Consider the following 14,058-nt stretch of genomic DNA (forward strand, 5'->3'; position numbering starts at 1 on the left):
ATTCACACTCGTAACAGCGGATGTTCAAAAACATAACAAAATAATTTTTTACATGTAAAATTTCATCATTTTTTCACCTACTATTGGCTGCATTTGTTGCTATAGGTACACTTTTCTTCATAAGTAAGAGAGACTGTTTGATGAATTTTGCACAGCATACGAACCATACTTACAGGTGTCTGAAACTCTATAATCTATTTAATTTATGAAAAAATGAATGAGCTGTTACGTTTTAAACTTTATGTTTAGAAAAAAATCAAATTTTGTAGTTAATTATATCAATTTTTACCACAGTTTTTAATAGATTTGGAAAATTCTAGAGTTTCATACACCTGTAAATATGGTTTGTATGCTGTGAAAATTCATCAAAGAATCTCTCTTACTTGTGAAGAAAAATGTACCTATAGCAACAAATGCAGCCAGCAGTAAGTGAAAAAATGATGAAATTTCATATCTAAAAAAAATTATTTTGTTATGTTTCTGCACTTCTACTGCTATGAGTGTGAATCCTGAAACCTTCCTGGTCATGCTGACAAAGTTTTATGAATTTATTTGTAAAAGTATAGACAGTAGAAAATAAAATGTCCTGTGGTGCCTCTCCTGCTCCAAGTCGGCCTGTTTGACGTTCTAGCCCCCTTAAGTACAGTCACTGGCAGTTCAACACGATGCCAATAATTCTTAGTCTTAAGTTTACCTTGGAGCCAAGATGCAGTGAGGAAGAGGAGCAGCAGAGAACTACTGCCACCGCATCTTTACGATAGCAGGACCTCGTCACTTGCTTTCCAGCTGTGCGACAGAATACTGGCAAGTATTGCAAGGGAAGCCGGACACTGCCATCAGAAGAAGGGAGGGAAAAAACGGACATTGTAAGAAGTGAACGAGAGCAATGGGGAGTTAGGCGTTCAGTCTCAGCTAGTAGGGGAGTGGAGTGTCAGTGGAGCAGTGGAGTGTCGCGTGTAGCAGGCACATCGCGACGGAGACAGACGTGCACTGGTTAGCTGCCGGTATTTCCAGAGTTTACCGAGACATGCAAGTAGCGCCGCCTAGAAATGTTACATGCGCAGGAGAGGTTTAATTACGGTGGCCCAAGTATAAATGTGGAGCGAACTTGTGGAATAGAGTCGTCGTCGCTATTGCTACCCCACCCTCCACGAAGCGTTCTCGTGTTTACGTTCGCTGTTTTGTGATGCTCCTAGCTCCTCGTTACGTTGCACAAATGCAGCGCTACTACTTTTCCGGTCACGCCAGGACACAGTGCCTAATGTCGTCCTCACACGGGACGTGTAAACCACGCCAAACCTAGTTTCCAGTGCAATTGCAGCACGCTCAGAAACGAACTGCTACGTACACGGAACACATCAAGTCCCTGGTCGACATTTGCGATACCACCGCTGTCTAGCGACCCCCTCGCCTATATCTTTCAACTCTAAAACTTTTCCGCATATTTAAAAATTTGGTTTGGTGTCATTTAGTCGGGCCTAACCCATTCTACTTCTTCAAACAAGCGGTCAAGTACCTCGGCTAGGCCAATTTTATTTTAGTAATGGTTCAAATGGCTCTGAGCACTATGGTACGTAACATCTGAGGTCACCAGTCCCCCAGAACTTAGAACTACTTAAACCTAACTAACCTAAGGACGTCACACACATCCATGCCCGAGGCAGGAATCGAACCTGCGCCCGTAGGGCTCGCACTGTTCCAGACAGAAGCACCTAGAACCACTCGGCCACCATGGCCGGCTTTTTTTAGTAACTTTTACTTTATAAAGGTACAACTCCTTTGTCACTGCGTATATGTATTTAAATGCACATATACTCCCTTGTCCGTATGTTAGCAATGTTGTTCTGTCTATAGTATGCACTGCACTGTATTGCGCGATGTGTATGTGTGTGGGGGAGGGGGGGGGGGGGGGAGCGAATATCGACCAATAACATGACTGCAATCTGGCAATTCATTTGTTCGTGTTTCCTGGTACGCCCACAAAACCGAACAAACTCGGTGTGGTGTGCGTACTGTAAGACCTTCAGTACACACACCATCAGATTATTTGACTTGTCGCTCTAACGATGTAGGCGAGTGTCAGCAATATGTCTCGTGGTCTTATCGTGGCGCGTTTATCTTCTGCCGTTAGGTCAGACGATAGAAATGCCACTTGCACGCTTAGAGTAGCAGATTGATGGTGACCAACTTTAAAAAGAACTTGATTAATTTTCACACACATTTATTAAAATAATAACAAGCATAAAAATTACTTAACTTGGTTCTTGCTGCTATTTGCAATTGACAATCTGAAGTTGCTTTTGTATTGGCACGTTATCTTATTCTCACATATATCTCTATACATTTATATTCATGGCTATGTACAGGAATATGGTAATCTTGTTAGGCGCAGACTGAAACTTGACTATAGACTGGTACAGACAAATGTAGAACTCGTACAGACTGGGACAGACTACTGCAGACTGGTACAGACTGGTGCAGACAAATGCAGACTGACTAATCGGAGGTCTGTACACTCGTTATAATACCTCGCGAGTTCAGGTATCACTGCGCGAGTGTGATCCGCTAGGAGAAAAAGTTCTACATTAGCAATCCCATTGGCTGCGTTACATATTAATACACGAATCGGCGGAAGCAGAATTTGGTCCGTCTCTATGGCAGCGCCATCTCGTAGTCCGGAGACAGACGAGCGCTGTGCCTGCGCTGTTGTGCTTAGCGGGGCGTGCTCTAGTGGGAAAGTTGTGTACGCGCTGACTACGCAGAACTATGTACACTACACTCGGTTTCACTTATACATTACATAAAATATTCCAGAACTTATTTCTATTAAATTAATAAAAAAAACTATTGAAATCAGCGAAGCTGAAAATAGTATATTTCCAGGAAGCACAATATGAAGCCGACCGTTGTGACCGAGCGGTTCTAGGTGCTACAATCTGGAACCGTGCGACCGCTACGGTCGCAGGTTCGAATCCTGCCTCGGGCATGGATGTGTGTGATGTCCTTAGGTTAGTTATGTTTAAGTAGTTCTAAGTTCTAGGGGGCTCATGACCTCAGAAGTTAAGTGCCATAGTGCTCAGAGCCAACCAGAATACGAAACGGCAACCTTTCAGTTCATGACGTATGTCACTATCGACCACACTAAAATTGACCAGAGTTAGCTCCGTCTATGCCTTTGATGTTAGTATTTCGGATAGGCTTTAACCGCCAATATCTCATTACTTAACGTTTATTTATAACACCTCCTACAAAAACAGCGCGTTTTTATAACTTTTCAGAGTTAGTTTCTTGTAACTGTGTACCTTCACACCACACAAGTTATAGCATGCGAAGCAGCTAACACGAAATGCATGTAACCACCGATATATTTTTCACGTCATTTTATTACAACAAATCACACGAAAAACAATTTATTTTCTAGAAATCAATGTATTGATACTTTGGAATAGCGTACATAGATGCCACGTAGCTTATTTTATAAAAACCATCAAATAATGGCATAAACTGCTAATGACGTAATCAAGTATGACGTCATTTAAATTCCGCTTGAGACAAAAACAGCGCTCTTCCACCTTTGTTGACCACCTTCTGATGCCTCTGAATCTCCATTTTACGTCTGTGAGTGCTTCGTAACATGAAATTCATTGTGACGTCACAATGTTCGTGCAGTTCCATGTCTACGTTTGCTTTCATGTCCAGCACGAGGACGGGTTAACCCTTTTTAGATCAAAACGCATTTAACACATATCTGGAAAATTAAATACCAAAAAGTAGCTTCCGTTGCTATCAGTATTACATTTCCACAGTAATTTTTTTAAGCTGACCAATTTTAATAGTTGGCGACACATGTACTCCGTGAACCAAGGATGGCCCAAGTTTTCTTGTAAATCTAGGTTTATCAAAATTCAATTTTTGTTTGTAGAGGAATTTTTTCAGGATGCCAAACACGAGAAAAACATTAAAAAAGTTGTACCAAAATAAATTTACTGTCATGAAAATTAAAAACATGAAATATCTCATAAAATTTCCAGCATTATATTTGAAGACTCCTTTGAAATGACACATACGGTGCCATTTTTTATATTGCGTGAAGTTGCTGGGGCATATACGTCTCACTAACTACAAATTATCTACAAACCAGAAGAATTACTGAGAAGTATAATGTTTCAAAATATTATGTAAAATGTACAAGGAAACATAGCTGTTCGCTTCACACTTTCTACGACCATCATACTCCCCTGATCTGAAGCCTTCTGATTTTTTCTGGGCGTTAGGGGGCATATAAAAAGACTCGTGTATGTTACACAAGTTCCCGCTGTAGAAACACTTCTTACCGGGATGATTACAGCGTCTTATGAGGTTCACGCGATGCCTGGTGTACTTGATAGAGTGCTCCAGAATTTTCTACGAATACGTTACTCTTGTAGTGAATGTCGCACTCGCCATTTTGAACGCCTTCTGTGCGCTAAAACATCATGGTTACCTGACATCAGCATTCAGTGCAGGAGGCAGCCTATAAATTTGTACTGCAGTCTTCTTGTGAAAACAAACTTATTTGCAAAGATCGCTATCTTAACACCGTTACCGGATCATTAGTTTCGCCGTATGTATTGCGATCTTCAGACCTATAAAATCGGGCAGTGGCAGCTAATCATACAATGCTAAAACCACTGTCACATTTGGACTATACAATACGCATAAGAAAGTCGAGGCGTTACAATGACATGCCAGGTGAGATATCATAGCCGGGTTTTATGGATCTGAAGACGGCAATACATATTTCCGAAACTAATAATCCAATAATAGTGTTAACATCGCGATCTTGGCAAATAAATGGGTCTTCACAAAACCACCAGAGTACATCCACATTATTGAGTAAACAGCAGATTTATGCTGGACTTAAGCCCCTCCCCTCACGAACCCCTTGAATATGGATTCGGGGTAAGAAATGAAAGAGGAAGGCGTCCGGTGGAATTCTGCACAGAGCACAACTTAACCATAGCTAACATTTGGTTAAAGATTCATGAAAGAAGGTTGTATACAAGGAAGAAGCCTGGAGATACAGACAGGTTTCAGATAAAATATATAGTGGTAAGACAGAGATTTAGGAACCAGGTTTTAAATTGCAAGACATTTCCAGGGGCAGATGTGGACTCTGACCACAATCTATTGGTTATGAACTGTTGATTAAAACTGAGGAAACTGCAAAAAGGTGGGAATTTAAGGAGATGGGACCTGGATAAACTGACTAAACCAGAGGTTGTACAGTGTTTCAGGGAACAATTGACAAGAATGGGGGAAAGAAATACAGTAGATGAAGAATGGGTAGCTTTGAGGGATGAAGTAGTGAAGGCAGCAGAGGATCAAGTAGGTAAAAAGACGAGGGCTAGTAGAAATCCTTGGGTAATAGAAGAGATATTGAATTTAATTGATGAAAGGAGAAAATATAAAAATGCAGTAAATGAAGCCGGCAAAAAGGAACACATACGTCTCAAAAATGGGATCGACAGGAAGTGCAAAATAGCTAAGCAGGCGTGGCTAGAGGACAAATATAAGGATGTAGACGCTTATCTAACGAGGGGTAAGATAGATACTGCCTACAGGAAAATTAAAGAGACCTTTGGAGGAAAGAGAAGCACTTGTATGAATATCTAGAGCTCAGATGGAAACCCAGTTCTAAGCAAAGAAGGGAAAGCAGAAATGTGGAAGGAGTATATAGAGGGTATATACAAGGGCGATGTGCTTGAGGGCAGTGTAATAGAAATGGAAGAGGATGTAGATGAAGATGAAATGGGAGGTATGATGTTGCGTGAAGAGTTCGGTAGAGTACTGAAAGACCTAAGTCGAAACAAGGCCTCGGGAGTAGACAACATTCCATTAGAACTACTGAGAGCCTTGAGAGATCCAGTCCTGACAAAACTCTACCATCTGGTGAGCAAAATGTATGAGACAGGCGAAATTCCCTCAGACTTCAAGAACAATATAATAATTCCAATCTCAAAGAAAGCAGATGTAAAAACTACAGAACTATCAGTTTAATAAGTGACGACTGCAAAATACTAACGCGAATTCTTTACAGACGAATGGAAGAACTGGTAGAAGCCGACCTCGGGGAAGATCAGTTTGGATTCCGTAGAAATGTTGGAGCACTTGAGGCAATACTGACCCTACGACTTATCTTAGAAAATAGATTAAGGATAGGCAAAACTATCTTTCTAGCATTTGTAGACTTAGAGAAAGCTTTTGACAATATTGACTGGAATACTCTCTTCCAAATTATAAAGGTGGCAGGGGTAAAATAGAGGGAGCGAAAGGCTATTTACAATTTGTACAGAAACCACATGGCAGTTATAAGAGTCGAGGGGCACGAAAGCGAACCAGTGCATGGGAAGGGAGTGAGACAGGGTTGTAGCCTCTCCCCGATGTTATTCAATCTGTATACTGAGCAAGCACTAAAGGAAACAAAAGAAAAATTCAGAGTAGGTATTAAAATCCATGGAGAAGAAATAAAAACTATGAGGTTCGCCGATGACATCGTAATTCTGTCAAAGGACTTGGAAGAGCATTTGAACGGAATGGACAGTGTATTGAAAGGAGGGTATAAGATGAACATCAACAAAAGCAAAACGAGGATAATGGAATGTAGTCAAATTAAGTCTGGTGATGCTGAGGGAATTAGATTAGGAAATCAGACACTTATATCAGTAACGGAGTTTTGCTATTTGGGGAGCAATATAACTGATGATGGTCGAAGTAGAGAGAATATAAAATGTAGACGGGCAATGACAAGGAAAGCGTTTCTGAAGAAGAAAAATTTGTTAACATCGAGTATAGATTTAAATGTCAAGAAGTCGGTTCTGAAAGTATTTGTGTGGAGTGTGGCCATGAGTGTAAGTGAAACGTGGACGATAAATAGTTTGGACAAGAAGAGAATAGAAGCTTTCAAAATGCTGAATATTAGATGGATAGATCACATAAATAATGAGGAGGTATTGAATAGAATTGGGGAGAAAAGGAGTTTGTGACACAACTTGACTAGAAGAAGGGATCGGTTGGTAGGACATGTTCTGAGGTATCAAGGGATCACCATTTTAGTATTGGAGGGCAGAGTGGAGGGTAAAAATCGTAGAGGGAGACCAAGAGATGAATACACTAAGCAGATTCAGAAGTGTGTAGGCTGCAGTAGGTACTGCGAGATGAAGAAGCTTGCAAAGCATAGAGTGGCATGGAGAGCTGCATCAAACCAGTCTCAGGACTGAAGACCACAACAACAAGAACAAGGCGTGAATACATTTTTTCTTCCTTAATGCTCCTAACATTCTAGAGCTTACGTTGGCTGAGAATTACTTCCAAGGGAAGAATTTTGTGTTCTAGAATTCTTGTATTTCAACTCCTGCATCAGTTCCTTCACTTTGTACAAAACCTGTAGAATTACTCCTTATATGCAGGTCAACGGTCCATAGCAGATTTCTGCAAGGTCCGAAAGTTTCTCACGAGATAACTCTAGACAGACATGGGACACAGATGTTCCAACGCCCAAAACTGCCTATTGATTTATTGGGGCACGAGCTTCCCCTCAGTCACGAAAGGCTTAAGTAACGCCGAGCAATGCTGCTCCCGTACCGCGACACGCCAGCTGTGGCGTGAGCCGGGCCGGCTATGATAATTCCCAATAGGTCTCCAGCGAGCCGGGTAAGACCCCTCGAGTTATACGGCCATCTATCAGCGCGGCCGGCGCGTCGTAATGGGAGCACCGCCGGCCGTCCCCCGGTTCGCCGCTCCGGCCAATCGATGACCGTAAATCTCGGCTCCACGTGAGATCGGCCAACTGGACTCCCACATTACTTACCCGCTGGCAGCCGCCGCATGGGAGATCGCAGACCTACTGCACCTGCAGGCCTTCGTGTAACATCGAGTAAACCGTCCCGTATACCATTGCCTCGGCACAAAAGAAACGCAATGCTCACATTTAGAAGCAACTGTCCATCAGGAGTCTGCACGACTATATCTTCTACACGAAGAAATACAGGAACTTGCAATACATTTTATCTTTCACACAGGACTAACGACCTTTTATTTTCGAAAGACTCGTCCCCTTTTACAGAATTATATCTACCTGCAAGCGAGTACAGCCTTGGGTGTTTCAGCAGTTACGTTTAGGATCAATGCTTTCGAGACTTCCTGAGAGGCTAAAACTGTGTCCCTGGTCGGGACTCGAACCCAGGACCTTACCACCTGCGGACAATGATCTTATAGACGGAGTTATTCAGCCGCGACTCACGTGCCGCCTTCATAGCTTCGCTTTCGCGGGTAATTCGCTCTTACTGTGCAAACTTCGCAGAAGCTCCACTCGTCTGCAATAAATGTATTGGGTGAAAAGGGGAGATATAGAAAAAACTGAGAGCATTTTCGGGGTGCGAGTGGGGGATAAGTTTTCAATTAAAAGAAGAGGAGAAGAGCTATGGCAAGAACTCTAGGACAGAGAGAAAACAGGCAGAAGGACTTAGCAACTGCTCCCAAACATCAAAGAACGTCTCCAACTCTCGCATTTCCATCCAAGTACGGGACTGCTGCACTTCCTCACAGGTCATGGACCGTACCCGGCATATCTTTGTCGGTTCGGGAAAAGGGCTACCACCTAGTGTGGCTGCGGAGCCGAACAGGGTACTACGTGATATTCGAGTGTCCTGTCTTCGATGATGTAGCCAGAGACCTAAGAAACCAGCTACCAAGCAATGACACCTATCACTTAATCAGAAACCCGACCACATTCGACATAATAAACCACCTTGCCAGCGAGGTATCAGCAAAGGTCCTGGGAGAATATCGTAGGGAAAAACACATGAACTACTGATTATCCTATTCCGCCAGGGCGTGGACTGGCCAATCGCCGTGACGGTAGGAATCCGCCACGTTCTGGAACAGGGGGAACTCTAGATAAGAGTAGAGACTAGATCTTACCCATTAAAAAACTAATTTCATCATTTCCTGTAGCATGTAAGTAGACTTAAACTAGAATTAAAAGAAAAATGCTGCTAACATCATTGAATTGTATTGTAAATATTAAGACCCACTAATGCATAAGATGGTGGGTTATGATGTATGATATTATTGGATTGAATAAAGGTTTAAAAAAACTAAATGATCTTGTAATTTGTGTTACCGTCGTCTGAAAGTTTTATTTGCTGACAAATTCTATCAAGAACGACAAGTTTTTGGTGAACCGTCGGCGTTCCATAGCCTTAACACCGCCAACTTTCATAACAAATGAAAATAACTAAATTCGATAATCCTTTTATCAGCATTATGACGCTTCCTGCCATTTTATTACAACTAACCGTACCAATAACGGCGCGTTCTCGAGAGACTCAATGTGTGGCTGCTTAGAAACAGCATGCAATACATAACATAAAAACCACCAGACATAGGATTCAGCTGAACACGACAAATAACAATTTGGCGCCTCGCAAATTGTGCTTGCGGCGTAGAGAGTCGTTCTTGCTTCTTATTGGGTCTAGTTTACGTAGCACATTGCCGAAGTATCGCACAACGTATTTTGTGTTTCATGAAAAATTTGGAGTAGGAATTATCGTTTAGGAAAAAGAAACGAGAACTTTGAAGTTTGTCCACGACATTTTAATTCTGTCAGGGGCAGCAAACGACTTGCAACAGCAGTTGAAAGGAATTGACAGTGTCTTGAAAGGGGACGTAAGTTGAACATCAACAAAAAGTAGATAATGATAATGGAATGTAGTCGAATTAAATAAGGTGATGCTGAAGGAATTTGATTAGGAAACGAGACTCAAAGTAAAAGATGAGTTTTATGATAACTGCTGATGCTTGAAGCAGAGAGGATATAAAATGCAGACGGTCAATCGCAAGAAAAGCGTTTCTGAAGTAAAGGAATTTGTTAATATCGAATATAGATTTAAGTATTAGGAAGCCTTTTCTGAAAGTGTTTGTATGGAGTGTAGCCATGTATGGAAGTGAAACATGGACAATAAACAGTGCGGACAAGAAGAGAATGAAAGCTTCTGAAGTGTGGAGCTACAAAAGAATGCTGAAGATTAGATAAATAGATCACGTAACTAATGAGTAGATAATCAATACAAGAGTAGCGCAACTTGACTAAAAGAAGGGATCATGTGACAGGACCCATTCTGGGACTTAATAGGAACAGCAGTGTAGTACTAGATGGAAGTGTGGGCGGTAAAAATCCTAAGAGGGAGACCGAGAGACGAATACAGTAAGCAGATTCAGAAGGATGTAGGTTGCAGTAGGCTCGCACAGGATAGAGTAAAATGGAGTGTTGCAACAAACCAGTGTTCGGACTAGAGACCACAACAATAACAACGTTACGAAATGGCTCCCCAAAGTAAAATAGCAGAAGCCATGTGACTAGGGCATCCCGTCGGATAGATAGTTCTCCGGGTACAACTCTTTCGATTTTACGCCACTGTGGCAACTTGCGCGTCGATGGGGATGAAATGATAATGATTAGGACAATTCAACACCCAGTCCGTGAGAAAATCTCCGACCCAACCGAATATCGAACCCGGGCCCTTAGGATTGACTTTCTGTCGCGCTAACCTTTCAGCTCCTGGGGGCTGACATAGCAGCAGTGAAGTTACACGTCTCGTAGAGCACCTCGCCAACGTTAGCTTATTCTTATGTGACGACGGTTTCACTGTACTTTGGTCCATTTCTCGTCAAGAAGCATGAACATAAGCTGGTTACAACTACAATTCGGGGAACTTCAGACCTTCTCCTCGGTTATGCTTCAGTTAACGATAGCTGCACCTCTGAAGTATTACAGCAGTGTGACGGACTTCGCGTTCTCCGTCAACGTCCGCGAAGTGCACGCCCGCGCCACACGGGCTAGCCCTGCTGGACGGTGTGCAGGCTGAGTTGGCGATCTGGCTGCTCTGCGGTTTGCGCCGGCCGCTGTCGCCTGTCGAACCAAGGACCCCAACGGGCCGGTGCAGGCGCAGACGACGGCGTCGGGTGTCGGCGGCTGCGGTCTGCACCGCGACGACCCGTTTTTTCTCGGCGCTCTGCCTCTCCTCACTTGCATAATGCGGTTTCTGTCTGAGGCACCGTTGCAAAATATCAGTTTTATGCGGCGAAGGACGCAATATTTCCCACACCGCTGCAACGAGAGCACGGAGTATCTGCAGCTGAAGAACTTCTCCGTCTTGGCAACTGTCGGTATCTGAAGTGAATATTTCCGCTAAGGCTCTCTACTATAACTGATCTGGAAAATGCGCTCAGTGACTGTATACGCTACTGGCGATTAAAACTGCAACACCATGAAGGTAACACTTTACACAAGTCAAAATGATGTGAATTTCATCATGTTTGATACGCAAATTACGCTTTAAGAAAAGGAAGAGACTCACCATGAAGGTACGAGGGCTTTCCACAAAGTACATTACGTTTTCGTTTGTGTCCGTTAGGGGCGGGGCTAGCGCGGCCATCTTGGTGTCATGGCATTCCGCCGCTCAGTCGGCATCCTGAGAGGTTCGTGCTGTACTCCGTTGAGTTACTGTTACAGTTTGAAATGCCAGCGTTGATTGAAAAAGCCGCGAAGTGTGAAGTGCGTGCTGTAATAAGGTTACTGGCTGCAAAAAACTGTACACCGATATAAATCTATCGGCAGCTTTGTGAAGTGTATGGGGACAACATAATCACTGAAGGTGGAGTGCGTCAATGGGTCATAAAATTTAAAAATGGCCGAACTAACGTTCACGACGAAGAGCGAAGTGGAAGACCCAGCATAGTGACTGCCGAACTTGTCGAAAAAGTCGATGCCGCGGTCCGTGAAAACCGTGATTTCACAATAACGGAACTCTCTACGAGTTTTCCACAAATTTCACGAAGTTTGTTGCACGAAATCACTACCGAAAAGCTTGGTTACCACAAGTTTTGTGCAAGTTGGATACCAAAGATCTTGACAGAGATTCACAAAAATCAGCGAATGGCTGCAGCGTTAACGTTTTTGGACGCTTACGAGAAAGATGGCGACTCATTACTCTATCGCTTCGTTACTGGTGACGAAACATGGGTTGAGCATGTGAAGTGTGAGACAAAATTGCAGTCAATGCAGTGGGGGCACACAAATTCCCCCCAAAAACCCAAGAAATGTTTGCAGACAATGTCGGCAAGGAAGGCGATGGCGACTGTCTTTTGGGACAGAAAAGGTGTGATTTTTGTGGATTTCCTGGAAAGAGGCACTACAATAAACTCTCAAAGGTATTACCAAACTCTGCACAACCTCAGAACAAAACAAGCAAACAAGCGCAGGGGAAAGTTGGGCTCAAAGATCTTGCTGATTCACGACAACACTCGGGCCCACACGGCAAATGCCACTCGTGAAGTTCTCGAATCTTTTAAATGGAAGTTGTTTCCTCATCCGCCGTACAGTCCCGACCTGGCACCGAGCGACTTCCACTTATTCCCAGCAATGAAGAAGTGGTTGACTATGCAGCGTTTTGATGACGACGCACAGCTTCAAGAAGAGGTAACCACGCGGTTGAAGGCGCAGGCGGCCGAATTTTACGACGAAGGAATTTCCAAGCTCGTCCATCGCTACGATAAGTGCCTTAATTTAAATGGCAAATATGTAGAAAAGTAGTATCTAAGTGTGGCTTTCATCTGTATATAATAAAAAATTTCCAATACTTTATTTATTTTTAATTCCAAAACGTAATGTACTTTGTGGATAGCCCTCGCATTATCCGATCAGGACGGAAATCGGTTAAAGTGATGCACATATACCGACAAGCAAATGATCATAATTTCAGAAAAAAAACGGATGACTTACTTAAGAGAAAAAAAAATGGTTCAAGTGGCTCGAAGCATTATGGGACCTAACGTCTGAGGTCATCGGTCCCCTAGACTTAGAACTACTTAAACCTAAGTTCCGCATACTTTTGTTTAGGTAATGTAGAAGGTTTTGTCGGTTTGTCCAAAAACTGCTGTAGGAATCAGTCTGCAGAGGACGCAGTGTTGCTCAACACAGCACACCTGCTGGTGGCGCAGCGGACGGCCGCGGCGTTCGGTGCCCCGCGGTCCTCGGTTCGACGCCCGGCCCGCGCCGTGCAGTGGCTGCGCGCCGCCTGGCACCGTCGCCGCCTTTGGGTGGAGTTCAAGGCCGTCCGTCAATTATGCGGGGCGCCTTTGTGCTGAGCCCGCCGTTCTCCGCGCGCCTTGTACGTACGTGTTCGCCATTTGTCGATCGCGTTCGATAATCGCATTGCGCGAGGCCGCTTCTCCGACCCATCGTTGTAGGTGACGTGGCGCGGAAGGAAAAAAAAGAACCCCAGTCCAAGTTTCTCAAAACCAGCGTACACAAAGAACGAGGAATGCCGCATTATAGGCCATTAGGACGTCGTTCCGCGATTAAAAAACCAAACGTATTCACGGTCGATGCCTGACAAAATGATAGAAGTGTGAATCGACAGTACCTAGATTATAGCTTCGTGTAAACCGACGTTTTAATGGAGAAAATTGCTAATATTCTTCAGGAAAAAATGCAGTTATGCTGAACTATTTTTCTCTAATGACCGCGGTGGGCGCTGTCCATATGAACGAGTGCAATACGTAAACGCTGCCATCCTGTCAGAATTTCTTTATGGTTTAATCTTCCGTTGGCCCTGTTTCCAGAGATAATCTCCACATTAAAAAAAAAAAAAAGATACGCGCAGCTGCGAGTGAGACTCGCGCACCGAGGTTTCTGTAAAAACTTATTTATGCATAGTATTCAGTAATCCTAGTAATCGAGAATTGTATCGGTATTGATACTGGTAAGATATCAAAATATCTTATCTAAATGGCCATAACTGTTTATTGCTTTGACGTAGAAACTTAAATGTTTTATGTAGCTTAGCATGGGACATAAATTTCATCTTGATACGTCTACTCGCCCCAGGAAAAGGATTTTTAACAGACGGACAGGTAGACAGACAAACGAACAGACAACAAAGGGACCGTATGAGAGTTCCGTTTTACAGACTGAGGTACGGAATCCTTAAAAGAAAAGGATATACGCATGTATAT

At 43.2% G+C, this 14,058-nt stretch overlaps 1 protein-coding gene across 1 annotated transcript in view; it reads left to right on the forward strand.

Annotated features, from left to right (window-relative positions):
- Positions 1-14,058, forward strand: part of LOC126267883 (PH domain leucine-rich repeat-containing protein phosphatase 1-like) — a 174,466-nt gene that overhangs the window by 105,293 nt on the left and 55,115 nt on the right. The window contains exon 2 of the mRNA XM_049973193.1: positions 12,984-13,215. Coding sequence (XP_049829150.1) covers positions 12,984-13,215 — 232 coding nt within the window. The remainder of the gene's footprint in view (positions 1-12,983; positions 13,216-14,058) is intronic.

This window comes from Schistocerca gregaria, chromosome 4 (assembly GCF_023897955.1).
Source record: "Schistocerca gregaria isolate iqSchGreg1 chromosome 4, iqSchGreg1.2, whole genome shotgun sequence".
Classification (NCBI taxonomy): Eukaryota; Metazoa; Arthropoda; class Insecta; order Orthoptera; family Acrididae; genus Schistocerca; species Schistocerca gregaria.